Source organism: Larus michahellis, chromosome 1 (assembly GCF_964199755.1).
Source record: "Larus michahellis chromosome 1, bLarMic1.1, whole genome shotgun sequence".
NCBI classification, from domain to species: domain Eukaryota; kingdom Metazoa; phylum Chordata; class Aves; order Charadriiformes; family Laridae; genus Larus; species Larus michahellis.
Window position 1 is genome coordinate 16,344,377 of NC_133896.1, and position 13,388 is coordinate 16,357,764.

A 13,388-nucleotide genomic window follows, 5' to 3' on the forward strand; every position below is an offset into this window, starting at 1 on the left:
GACTTTTCCATGGTAAAAACGCAGCCTAACCGCGAGCAGCCGAGAGCGCCCAGCGTGGGGTAAGACTCGCCCAGTTCCTCAGAAGCCCGCACCACACAAGCCGCCCGCGGGCGGGGCTGCGGCGGTGCCTCAGCAGAAAGACCCCTCTCTCTTTTAATGTCACCCTTCTCCAAGGGGCCGCGGGGTCGGTCACGCCTCCTTTTTCCAACCGCTCTCCCCCGCTGCGGCCTGTGGGTTGCGCCCGGAGTGGCTGGAAGCGGCTGTCGGCGGGGCAGGAGCCCCCAGAGCCCGCGGCGGGCCCCGCGGGGGACGCACGCCGGGCCGCCGCCGCCATCTCCGCGGGCTCTGCCAGCGGCGCAGGCGCGGTGCACACGGCACTACACCCTCCCAGCTGTCCGCCAGCCGCAATCCCGGCAGGCACCGCGCCTTCCTCCCCGCAGAGCCTGTCGGGAGCGAGGGTCCCGCCGCGGCGGGGCCGTTCCGCCAAGCTGCCCCACGGCCTCCGCCATGCCCTCCCCATCCCCCAGCGGCGCGGCGAGCCCAGTACGGCAAACGCTTCCTCACTGCGCACTTTTTCACACCCCCCTCCCGCCGCCACCGCCGCGTCTCCCGGCCGCTTCCGCTTCCGGCCGCGCCCTTCCGTTCCCACAGTGCCCCGCGCCGAATCATGGACCACAATGGTGAGGAGGGGAGAGGCCGGGGGACCCATTGATACCCGTCCCCGCCTGGGCCCGCTCCGCGCTACCGGGCGGGGAGAGGCCGCGCTCGGCGCCGCTGGGTGCGGGGCGGCGCCGGGGTGGCGGCGGGATGCGGCCCGGTGCCCGGTAAGGCCGGCGGGGCCCGCCTTCGTCGCGGTTCCCCGCGGCCCGCGCGGCGGGGCCTGGTCTCTCCCCTCAGCGTTGGGCTGGCGGACCCCGGCGCGGCGGCGCTGGGCCGTCCCACCGCCACCAGCGGGGCTCAGCCGCCCGCCTGAGGGGACGCTCCGCCGCCGCAGCCCCCTCCCCCGTCCCCGGGGCGAGAGGCCCGGAGTCTGTGTGTTCGGAGCCCTTGGGCCTGCAGCAGGTGTATGCGGCCGGTAGCGTGTCGGAGGTGGCGGCGAGGCGCTCGTTTGCCCGCTGCGTTTCCCGAGATCGGTGCCGATTACGTGTTTTCTGGTTGGGTAGTTGTGTTTTGGAGGGGAAACTTTCTCGTGTGCTTAAATTTGGTTATGTAGCTTTGATACTTTGCTGGTTGGCGTGCTGGCGTACTCCAGTGAATAGATGAGTGGATGTGGGGATTTTGCTAGGTTTTTGGCGTTTGCGTTTGTTTTTTTCTTCCCCTTGGCAAAGATCACATTATAAATTTGTACACGTAAGATGTAGTATTTGAGCTGTATTTATGAATTAAAAAAACCCCAACTACTTAAGTGCAAAAATAAAACTTAAGAAAAGATGATGAAGTTGACAGTTCAGGAGGATGCATCACCTCTAATTAGAGCTTCTCTAAGTAGTCTTAACAATTTTGTTGGTTTTTGTATTAGTTTTTTTTGGAGTTAATCCTGCTAGTTCTGCTTACACAGGCTGGAATTTATTATCCTTTTGGAAACATGAATGACTAATAAACTTGCTAGTTTGGATTAGTTGAGCAGCTAACTCATGTGAATATTCCTAGCTTGCAAAGGTATATGGAAAAAAAGCGTCAGAACTTAGTTGTTTCCTACTGGCAGTTCAGTGGACTGAATAATACACAAGGGTTTTTGTTTTGGTTTTGTTTGTTTGGGGTTTTTAAATTCGTTTTATTTATCCCTATTTGCAGATGTATTGAGGTCCTGCAGAGACTTTTTCTGGTCTATGTTGTTGCAGTTTTGTATATTCTTGTAGAAAACATAATTTCCTGAAAAGTAGAAAATAGACAGCTTTAGCATTATTATCTCTGATGTTCTAGTCCAGCAGTCTCTGGGGAAGGCTGGTCTGGTAGTTGTATGTTTGCTGGGTCATCTGTTTAGCCAACAGGACAGTCTAAACAAAAGCAACAAGTGAACAAAATTAAAAACAGGCTTCATTGTTTTTGCTTTTTTACATATTGCCTTTTAGAGTGAAACGTGTCAACCACAGTGCAAAGAGGAATAAATACATTTGATCTATCAGAAGAAATTGAGGGCTCTTGATTTTGAGGCAAAGTGACTGTCAGGGCACAGTTCCCATTTGAAACTTTGTCACATTTTGTAGTTTTGGTGGCTTGTGGCACACCCCTTTGAGGCTGAGCGTGTCATGCTTTGAAATGCCTGTCAAAATGGCATTTTCAATTAAAATGAAAGTGAGCTGGGTACATACGTGAAGGATATAACTTTATTTTTCTATGAATGAGATGCTATGCAGTAATTTAAGGTAGACTCACTGGAAACTGAAGGAATTGTAGCCCCTTCATTGGTGCTGATTGTTGCAACACCCCCTCTAGATTATCTCTTGGAGCCTGTATCTGCTGATGCACGTGTCAGGTTCTTTCTTGCTTGGTGCTCAGGTATAAATCTGGTTAAAGAGAATTTTGTATGTAGTGGGGAACAGAAATTTTCAGTTTAGCAAGGATACTACTGCATACTCCTAACTACCAATATTTTTGTGATACTTTATGCTAAACTTCCAAGTGATACGTCAAGATGCTGTGTTAATATGGAAGCTAGTTTCTTTCCAACTTTAATAAACAATTTACATAAATTGTAAAAATTACTTTTTCTCATAAGAAATTCTATGTTGTCAAGGTTGTACAGAGAATTGACTCTTCAGTACTATTCACGCTGTGAGTGGAGCTATGCAATTAGTATTTTTTTCCTGGTGTGGAGAAACGACTAGCTAACATTTTTAAATAGCTTTATTTTTTAGAACTAAATTCCCTAAAATCATGGTTGTTCCCAATGTTTTGTGACTTGACTTCTGTAAGAAATTGTATGTGAAGGTATTTAGTGATTGAACTTTGATATGTTGTATGTCTCAAACAAGCTTTAAAAATTGTTTTTTCTTAAAACTCTTCTGTTGATATTAGAAGAGTTTTAGAAACTCTTTAGAAACTATCAGATAACTGAAAAATTGCATAAATTTTTTTTTTTCTTTCATAGACAATGATTTGCAAGGAACAAATAGTTCAGGATCATTGGGTGGTCTTGATGTTCGTAGAAGAATCCCTATAAAGCTCATCTCAAAACAAACCAATAAAACCAAACCTGCACCTCGAACTCCAAGAAATATGAACAGGATGCCTTCAAAGACACAAGCTGGTGATGAAGGTAAATTAATATAAATACTAGCCCTGTAGCAGGGAAGCATATTATTCTGCAGCATTGTTCAAGACTTTATTCAGTCTTGGAGACTTAGAGTCCAAGGTTCTGTCCAAGTGTAAAAGAAGTTTCAAATTTCCAGGTACTGCTGTACTATAATGATTAAATGTTGTACGTTCCCAAAACAGACTGTTTTACTATTCTGACTGCACCTTTCTGTAGGGTGGGCCCAGCAGATTAGAAGTGCCGTGGCATTTCTTGATGATTTCAGTGTAGAATGACACATGCTCTTAATAGCAGTCCATGTTAATTAGGAAAGCGTTGTGGTTGGCTCGTGTCTTTCTTCTCTTTCTTCTTTTCACAGAAGAATTTGATTATAACGAAGAGGAACGATACGAATGCAAAGGAGGTGAAATGTTTGGCAATCAAAGGAGATTCCCTGGACCCATCTTTTGGGACTATAAGGTAAAGTCATGGATGGGAAGTCGTGAATCTTTTGTCTGTGAATCGTACCAAGCTAGGAGTAGCCCTGGTAGATATCTTCTTAGATAAAAGTGCTTCTGTTACTTTTGACTGATGGAAAATGCGTTCTCTGCTTTCTCACGTTTGTGGGTTTTTTGCATCCTTCTTAACTAATTCAGAAATAATGTGTGTGTTGATGATGATTGAAATGAGAAGCTTTAGTGATGTTTGGTTTTATTCTCCCACCCCCTTCTCTATCCCATCAGATAAACTTGCTGGGGGAAAAGGATGATACACCGGTCCATTTCTGTGACAAGTGTGGATTGCCCATCAAAATGTATGGACGCATGGTGAGTGAAATTATCAGTGGAAGATGCAGCCATGGTTTCCCTTTAGGTAAAATCAGGTTTTACTGTGTCTCTGTGGGGGTGCTAGAGGTTACTGGTTTCAGCAGGCCTCTGGACAAACAGCAAAAGAATATCAGGATGGAACCGGGGGCCTTCACTGCTGAAGTGTTTTTGTTCCATCTGTCTGGCTGATTTCACTTTACTCCCTGATTTAATAGAGTAAACTTGAAAATGTTAAATAAAAAATCAAAACAGCAACAAAAAACCCTACAAGTTCAGTGGGTTTTGACCTTACATGACTTGGCTTTAAAAATAAGCTCTTTATCTCAATTAAAGACTTGCAATGAAGTTAGAAAATACTTTTTGCTTTTATATCCCTTTAAAATTAGTGTAACAAAATCCCTGAGATTAATTTAGATTTCTAAGTGTGATGTAACAGGCTTCAGGATCTGACTTAATGACAGTTAATGCTTTTAAAACTCCTTCCTTGCCAGCAAGACAAGTGTAATTAGATTGCATATGCAGCTTCTGTAAATGTTCAGTGTTGGTATTATTGCAATGCTTAAACTTTTGTGTATATGTTTTTGCGAACTCTTGAAAAAATCAAACATACGTACCCCATAAAAACCCAAACTCAGCAGAAACTGTTTTAGAAAGTTTTTATGCAAAGGTGTTGTAAACTGCTAATTACTGCTGTGCCTGTTTACCTCATAGGTAACTTAGTTGCTTTTATTATTAAAAATTGTGTGCTGGAAGGAGGAACTATATTCTGCAAAATGACATAGATATTTATATACGATGTCTTAACAGAGACATTTTTTGGTCTCTAGATACCTTGCAAGCATGTTTTCTGCTATGACTGTGCTATACTACATGAGAAAAAAGGAGACAAAATGTGTCCAGGGTAAGTTATCTCAAGATTTGTTGTTAAAGGAAATGTAGGAAAATAACTTAAATATCTTGTTTCAGATACTGTATTAACATGGTTCTTATTTATATCCATTTAGCAGAGGCAGTAGAGTATTCTTTACTACACCACTTGATTATAGTTTTGTATACCATATTTTGGGATTATAAGTGATCAGTGTTTACTTTGCTGTTTAAGTATTTGTGTAGATAACCTGTTATTGGTCTAATTTGAAATGGAATAAGTGACAGTTTAATTTACTTAGTGAGAGTGACTCTTGATAAGTCTTCATGCACAGAAGGAATTAGTGAGGGTGATGCTATTTATAAATTTCCATCCCATGAAATTTTCATGTTCTTTCATAGTTGTGTTTGGAGACTTAAAAACTGGATAAACTTCAAAATCAATGAAATATTTCTTTCATTGCTACAGTGGGGAAAAAATCGTCAGTTCTAATATGGGTAATTACGGTAGACTGGTTGTCTTCTAGGAGAAAAAAAAAAAAAAACAACAACAAAACAAAAACCAAAAAAGCAGATCGAGGTCTCTGTGATGACAATAAACCAATACTCTCTTCTGATTTAGCTGTAATGAACCTGTGCAGCGAATCGAGCAGTGTGTCCGAGGGTCTCTCTTCATGTGTAGCATTGTTCAAGGGTGCAAGAGAACTTACCTGTCGCAGAGGGACTTACAAGCTCACATCAACCACCGTCACATGAGAGCTGGAAAGCCTGTTACTCGTCCTCCAATTGAACCTGTACATCCTCCTATTGCCCCACCGCCTGCCGAAATTCCTGAGCGTTTCATAATGCCACCTGAGAAACATCATATGAGCCACATTCCGCCAAAGCAGCACATCATGATGCCACCACCTCCTTTACAGCATGTGCCACATGAGCATTATAACCCACCACACGAAGACATTCGTGCGCCTCCTGCAGAGATGTCAATGGCTCCACCGCCACCTCGCCCAGTCAGTCAGGACACCTTCCGCATTTCGACGAGAAAACACAGCAACTTAATAACTGTCCCTATTCAGGATGATTCAAATTCAGGTGCTCGAGAACCACCTCCACCAGCCCCTGCACCTGCTCATCATCATCCTGAATACCAGGGTCAACCAGTGGTATCGCACCCTCATCATATTATGCCTCCACAGCAACATTATGCGCCACCCCCACCACCACCTCCACCAATAAGCCATCCACTGCAGCATCCTCCCCAGGCAGCAGGTACTCCTCACATGGTATATAGCCAAGCTCCTCCACCACCAATGACCTCTGCTCCTCCTCCAATAACCCCGCCACCTGGACATATAATTGCCCAGATGCCACCATATATGAATCATCCTCCTCCAGGACCTCCCCCTCCTCAGCATGGAGGCCCACCCGTAAATGTAAACGCACCCCCTCCCCATCACTATAATCCTAACTCTTTGCCACAGTTCAGTGAAGATCAAGGAACTCTTAGTCCCCCTTTCACACAGCCTGGGGGAATGAGTCCAGGGATATGGCCAGCTCCAAGGGGGCCTCCTCCACCTCCAAGGATGCAAGGGCCTCCTGCTCAGGCCCCGCTTCCTGGACCACACCACCCTGATCAAGCCAGGTACAGACCCTATTACCAATGATACGAGCAATTGTATGAATAGAGAGTGCTATGAAGAAGATAAAACTATATACGACAACCTTTTAATTAATTGTTTTGGGGTTATTTTGTTGTGGTTTTTTTTAAATACTGTCTTTTTGACTGTAAGACATTTGGGGGTTGAATCTTAAATGATTTTTAAGCCTTGGCTGTAGGACTCTGACTTCAAATATTCTGTAGTGCTAAAATAAGTGGCTTTAGTAGACCACAGTTGCATTTTAACAGAAATTCTGTCTCTAGTGTGACTGAATTGTCCTAAGATGAACACTTGTAATATTATTTCCTGGAGAAAATGAACACGTGTTGTACCATTCTGAATATTATTTTTTGTTAAATCCAGTGTTTAGTTTCACTTGTGGTACATTTTTGTTAACCTGTGTACAATAATTAAATTGAAATATGGTTGTAAAAGTGGTGGGTTTTTATATGAAGTTAACACAGACATAGTTCCCAAACACCATTTTGGCACTAATACTTTCCAAATGAGCAGCGTAATGAAACATTAAGGGAATGTTAATATTTCTCCTACTAACAGTTACCATTGCTTACAATGAATTCAGCTATAGTGAATTCGTGTCATTAGAAATCAGACATGCAGAATACTGCATTTTGTCTTTTTCTTTCTTTTTTTCCTTTAAATTCATGCAGCAAGAGAAATTTATCAGAAATACAGCTTTGAGCATGACAAGAAATCATGTGATGTAATGAGAGTTTTGGTGGGTGTTGGTTTGTTTTTGTTTGGGTTTTGGAGTTGGTTGCTTGGTTTGTTTTAAAGCTAGTTTTGGTTCAGAAGGTCCTGTTTACATGTACACTGCTCACCAGTTGAATTCAAACTATTGTGTTTGCCTGTGGCTACCTTTGCGTGGAAGTGGCTGTGAATTGGCTTTGCCATGTCTGTGAGAAGCAGACTATTTTTGGTAGGGAAATGGTGTTTGCCTCTGTCACTTTATATAATAAATATGTACAGAAGGAAAATATCCCATTTAGATAACCTGAAAGAACTGGTTTGAAATCCCTTATGTAGGTATAAAGAAATAAAAAAAGCTACGCATCCTTTATCTGTTTTGATTTTGTGATACAGATTTAATTGAACAGACAATATTTAGGTATTTTGTTTTGCTTTTTTAAAAAAGTAGCAATACAAGCAGGCCCTCAGATCTGTTTTGGCCCCCAATTTATGTTTTATAAGCATACTTCTTTTAAAGAGAAATATAATAAATAGAAAATGAGAATGTTCTCTTTTTAGTGCAGCTGGTAGCAGAACTGGATGATAATAAAACAATAGTGTCTGTTGTTTGGAGTGCTTGTCTTTGCATTTCTAATCAGTGTTAGTGCTGAACACTTGTTTTTTCAAAATGCCACATTTCTAGCAGTGGTGCTTTCAGATGAAGAAATCTTGTGGTTTTTTCGAAGGTTTGCAGTTTCCTACTGTTCTTGAATAATCTGAGCCATCTTAAAGTCTCAGTGTCACCATTTATTTTGTAAACCTTTTTCCCTGCCAAATTTATGAAAGAGCTTTGGCAGTGCAACATTCCAGATTTTTAAATTTTACATATAAGCCACATAATTTTAATTGGCACGGTAAGGGCTCTCTAGATTTACTCTCTGTCCTTGACTGCCATTGATATCCCTGTGACCATGGGCAAATCTTTTAGACTACCTTTCAAATAAATACTTTGTCAGAGAAATGCAAATGAATTCTGAGATATACATACAAATCCTGGGGTATACAAATGGCCAGTAAGTGTCAATTGATTAAAAGTCTGCTTAGCTGTAATGTGCATCTTTCTAAGAATTCTTCGTTTTGGTTTCTCTGAAAAATAAATCATTTTAAATCACACCGGTGAAGAAGCAGCTGATTGCGATAGTGTGCTATGGTATGAGGTTGGTTGAAAATTTACTGTTTCAGCATCAATGAAGGTGAAAATGGACTCTGCCAGCATTATTTTGTTTCAGGAACTTACAATAAACACATGAGGAACTTTTAAGGACCCCCCTTTGTCATTGTTAAATTGTTTGGTAAGAGGTAGGCTTAGGCACGTTTATATTACAACATACAGCTTCATCTGGGAGGAGATCTGCGTGTCTGATAAATATTCTTTGACTCTGCAAAGCCAAACTTCTGTGTGACATACCTGTTTTAAACAGATTTATTGATGGTTCTAGGAACCAGCTTCATTCTGTTTAGGCTGAGAAGGTAACACGTGGGTTTACGAGGACACCACGTGACAGGCTTTTGTGCAGGGAGGTGTGTCAGCCTCACCAGTGCACTCTGGTGTGGAAAATAAGACATTGTGAAATCAGCTATTATCTGTTAATTGCAGGTGATGAGGAAATTAGGCAACTCTTTCCATCATGCTCGTTTCTATAAATAAGTCAGGTTGCATACTACTGTTACGTGTTGCCCAGTCTGTTGTGAAACAGAGGAAGGGTTCAAGCTTAATAATTATGGGTCCAAAGTTATTCTTGAAGTTATTGGTAAAGTGCTTTTCTGAAAATGCAGAGGCGGTTGAATTTAATAAGGGAAAACAGCAGCTTTTGCCCTTTGCTCTAGCAAAAAGCACAAATGATAAATGTCACTATAGAGAATGTATGAGACTTTTTTTCTGTTTATATTTGAGGCAAAGTTGACATGTCATATGGACAATGACATATTACCCACAAAAAATCAGTGGGATCCCTTGAATTGTTTACTGACCGTGGATCAAAACTCTTTGTGATAGAGAACTTACTGCAAAGTCAACTTATGTAGGCAGGACCTGGGTCAAATTTCTACACCTTGCTTGTGTCGGAAGACCCAAATATTTTTTTTTTTTTAATTAAGTCTTAAGTATACCTATATAACTAAGGGTACTGTTGATGCTTTCATATTTACAAAGTTAAAAAAATGTCTGCGTTGATTGAAACCTTATGTTAACAGTATTTTTAATTTGTTTACCGAGTTTTGGGGGTGTGTTGGGGTTGGGTTTTTTTTGTTCAGTTGGTTGATTGCGGTTGTTTTGCAAATACCTTTGCAGTGTGAAGTTCAGAAATTCAGAAATATTGTACTTAATTGTATAATTGACAGTCTTAGCAATGGTGAGATGTACTTGCAAATTCTTTGGGTTTCTACTTATTTCATCCTGTAAAGACAAACATTTGATGTCTGTTTTGAATAAATATCCCTGTCTGTGGCAGTGGTCTCCCTCCCAAGGCATTGCCGAGCAGATCCCAAGGTTTAAAGAGAACCGGGACAACATTTAAATTTGTCAGCCATTGTAGGTTCTTCTAATGATGTCACATAAGGGAATGAAAAGGCGTTTGATGATGGTTTGTGTCCGCCGTGGAATGAATGAAAGGACACCAGCACACAGCATGAAAACATCTGTGCTTTAGATGCTCGTCTCCTTACACTTTATCTTCAATTCCATCTATAACTTTGCTTAAAGGATTGCCTGCAACCATGCATGCTTTACAACAAGCAGGCTAATTGCGTGAACGTGTACTTTATGTTTGGTGGTGGTTTTTTTTAAATGCTATTAACATAAAGGTTGGATACCTACATGTGTTAAGTGGTATTTTTCATGCCTTTTAGAAAAGAAAAATGAAAAATTTGAATTATTTTTTTAAAATTTGATCCAAGAAAATTAGAAAACTTTCCTGGATGGAGTTCCCACTTCTTTTCACTTACCGCTCTCAAAGGAGTGTCAAATTCTGTTTGTTAAAAAATAAAGTGGAAGTAACCCGTAAAACAGTCCCCTGGGTTATGTGAAGCCAAGTGTTCTCAAAAGCACGTTTGTGGATATGCTCCCTGTGGGCTGAGTCTGAACGCACCTCTCTGGTCTTAAAATGTTTTCTGCTCTGTTGAACTCGTGTCTGATTTTGTGCTGTTTCTCTCCGCGTGCGTTGCCGTGTTGCTGACAAAGGCACGCACAGGGTCACAGCAGCAGCCACCGTCCAGCCTGGGAATGCGGAGGAGCGCAGCGAGTTGCAGTGGTAACGTCATATTGAATGTATGGGAAATAAGTTTGAACTTTTCCTGTTCATATATGTGACACTAAAGGTCCAGTGCAGCAGAGAAATGTGCAAGGTTTATGTTCATTTTCGTCCTGACTACATTTCTAAAGGAAATGTGTTATACAAGTTGTATTTCCTCCATTTTGTTTGTTTTATGGTGTCAAAACCAATTCTTAAATCATCTTTATATGGTAATGGTGGCTTCACAACTGTGAAGTGTTATATTGACAGAAATGATTCATCTGGAGCGGTTTTTAAACTCAACTAGCTGCATTTGTTTGGGCGATGTGAGTGAGAAGAATGAAGTTTAAGGCTCTTTTTAATCTCAACTTAGCCATAAGGCAGAGCGACTTTAGAAACTTTGCCTATTCTGAATTTTATCTCCTTGTTCTCTAAATATAGGGCATTAATTTTGGCGTTTGTTTTGTTTTGTTTTGTTTTTTAAATTGTTTCCTGTTTTGACTCAGTTCATGAGTACAAGAGACTAAAAGATTAAAAAATCCAACATACGTCTGGAAAAGGTGTGGGTGGAATAGCAGCAGGAAGCTGGTGAATTAGCTCCACTATCCTGAAACTTTGATCATTCATTTTGGTAATAGAATGCAGGTGATTCCCGAGTGCTTGTAGGACTGACTGTAATACGCTATTTCTGCTAATGGAAAGAGTGATAATGTAGGCAAGCGGGCAGGAGTGTTTCTGGTTTTATGTAGTCATGTCTCACAAAAGAACTTCAGCTTAAATTGCTTAAAAAAACCCCAAATTAATAATTTTAAATAGATGTGAATATGTGTCAGTCAACAAGAGTTTTCTTCAGTTGTATTTGTGGAAACCAATGCTTGAACGCAGCTCCAAGATAATTTCTGGCGAATTATTTCCTATAGTAAATAAAATCACATAAGCACTAATGAGAGTTCCTGCGCTTGTTTTTTGCCATTTCTGGATCAGGTAAACTTTCTGGCCTTTTCCTAGGAAGCAGAAGGGAGCAAATGCATAAAGAAGAGTGAGAAAAGCAACCTGGCCACACTCAGCACAGGGATGAGGAATAGAGAACGAAGAGTGACGTTTCTTTCCAGTAAAGAACTGTTTAAAGATACTTTTTCCTTAATATAAACTTAGTTTGAAATTGAAAAAAAAATGGCTTCGCATCTTACAATGCTCTCTCCATTGGGCCCAAGACCTGGAAAAACTGAATAACTTTGAATTTTTTGTCTATATTTCACACAGGCAATCTCTTCTGCGCCATAAAGTGAAAACCGGGCTTGAGGGTAAACTGCACAGAGAAATGTTAGTCATTTGGGTAACAGAGAGTTGAATGCAGAAATATCCAGTACCTGGAGGGGGAAATCACATAAAGCATCAGAAATGCAATGCTGCTGTTGTCAACATTAAAAAATAAGGAGTTGGGTGATTTAAAAGGATGGCAAGTAGCTGGTAGGGACGTGTGACATGGGAGTGCAAGGCTCTGGCCCCTGGCTAGGGCTGTCTAGGTATTATCCGTTTGAGAAATGGTGAATGGTTTTGGAAGGGGGATTTATGCTCTGGGGCACTGTGCTGTGTCAGAAGGCTCATTAGTATTGAAATGAATTGTTTTGAGGAGTGCGATTTAGAAAAGAATTATTTTTTTCTTAACCTGAAGCCTGCCAGCAAATCCAATACGGTTTTGAAGTGCACTATGTGGTGTTCCACCAGACTGACTTGCTTTTGCTAGGGATGTTTGCCTGAGTCTGCAGAGGTGCACGTGAGCACAGGACTGGAAAGAACAGCCTGAGTCGGGAAGTCCAGATTCCACGGGTATGATGTGGTATTATTATTTTCATAAAAACATTAAGCCTCATCTTAAAAGTAGATTAGGTTTTTTGCTCCTCTTGTTCTATCTGGAAATGATGTTCCAGAATCTCACCATTGTAAAAATTAGGACCATCTTCCAATATCTAGCTTATGTTTAAGTTTGGCTGGTTTAGCTTTTTTTTTTCTCATAGGACAATCTTATTTTTTATCTTGTATAGCCTTTGCTCTCTGTTAGGTTAAATCTCTGGTGTATCTGTATCTCTTTTTGCCAGTCCTTAGATACAGGCTTTCTATACCACAAAGATTCTCATAGCAATTTTCCTTGTTAATTGCTCTTTGACTTCATCTTTCTTGAACCAGAGGCCTCGGTCCTGAGGTTTGGACTAGTTAGAGTGACACGTCCTGTGTGCATTGCACAGTAGCACTAATATCTTCCTCATTCTGCTGGGAAAATCTGTTCTGATACAATCTATGGGTTTTTTGGAAGGCTGCATTAGAAAGGCAATTGAGCAATGTCCTGGTTGTACCTGTTCTCAGGTACTGTTGTGCTGGTTGTGTGACATATGGCTTGTAGTTGACTTAGCCAGCATGTCTGCTGTGGCACGCTCAGAGGAGCAGTGGGCTAGTTCAGCTGCCCACCATCCATCTGACAACTGTGGAAAGCGGTCTGTGACACCTCGCTGTGATTGCCACCCACGGGTGCCTCTCTCACCCCATTTCGGGTGCATGATCACCCACTGCAGAACCATCAATGCACGAGTGTTCTCTGAATTCTGGACTTCTCTTACCTCAGCCTTCAAGGTCACTGCATTATTTCTGTATTCAAACCCTCCTCACTTTAATACTATCTTCCAGCTCAGTTTCATTAGCAGATTTCATCACATAACTCCAGAATTTTGCAAAAAAAACAATTAATGAAAATATTTAACAGACCAGTGCTCCCTCTACCCTGGTACTTCCCTTTCAAAGCTCCTAAATTGTTGTCACCTCCTCT

At 41.6% G+C, this 13,388-nt stretch overlaps 1 protein-coding gene across 6 annotated transcripts; it reads left to right on the plus strand.

Moving 5' to 3' along the window:
• Positions 1-451: 451 nt before the first annotated feature.
• CBLL1 (Cbl proto-oncogene like 1) lies at positions 452-8,601 on the plus strand. 6 transcript variants are annotated; one of them, XM_074581833.1, is made up of 6 exons: positions 452-680; positions 3,092-3,259; positions 3,615-3,715; positions 3,979-4,062; positions 4,890-4,963; positions 5,552-8,601. In XM_074581833.1, exons 1-6 carry the CDS (start codon positions 668-670, stop codon positions 6,591-6,593), a joined length of 1,482 nt encoding a protein of 493 aa, XP_074437934.1. In that variant the 5' UTR covers positions 452-667; the 3' UTR covers positions 6,594-8,601. The 6 variants fall into 6 exon arrangements, with proteins under 6 accessions (XP_074437934.1, XP_074438025.1, XP_074438119.1 ...); XM_074581924.1 differs by having other exon boundaries at positions 471-680; positions 3,618-3,715; XM_074582018.1 differs by having other exon boundaries at positions 668-824.
• Positions 8,602-13,388: the final 4,787 nt, after the last annotated feature.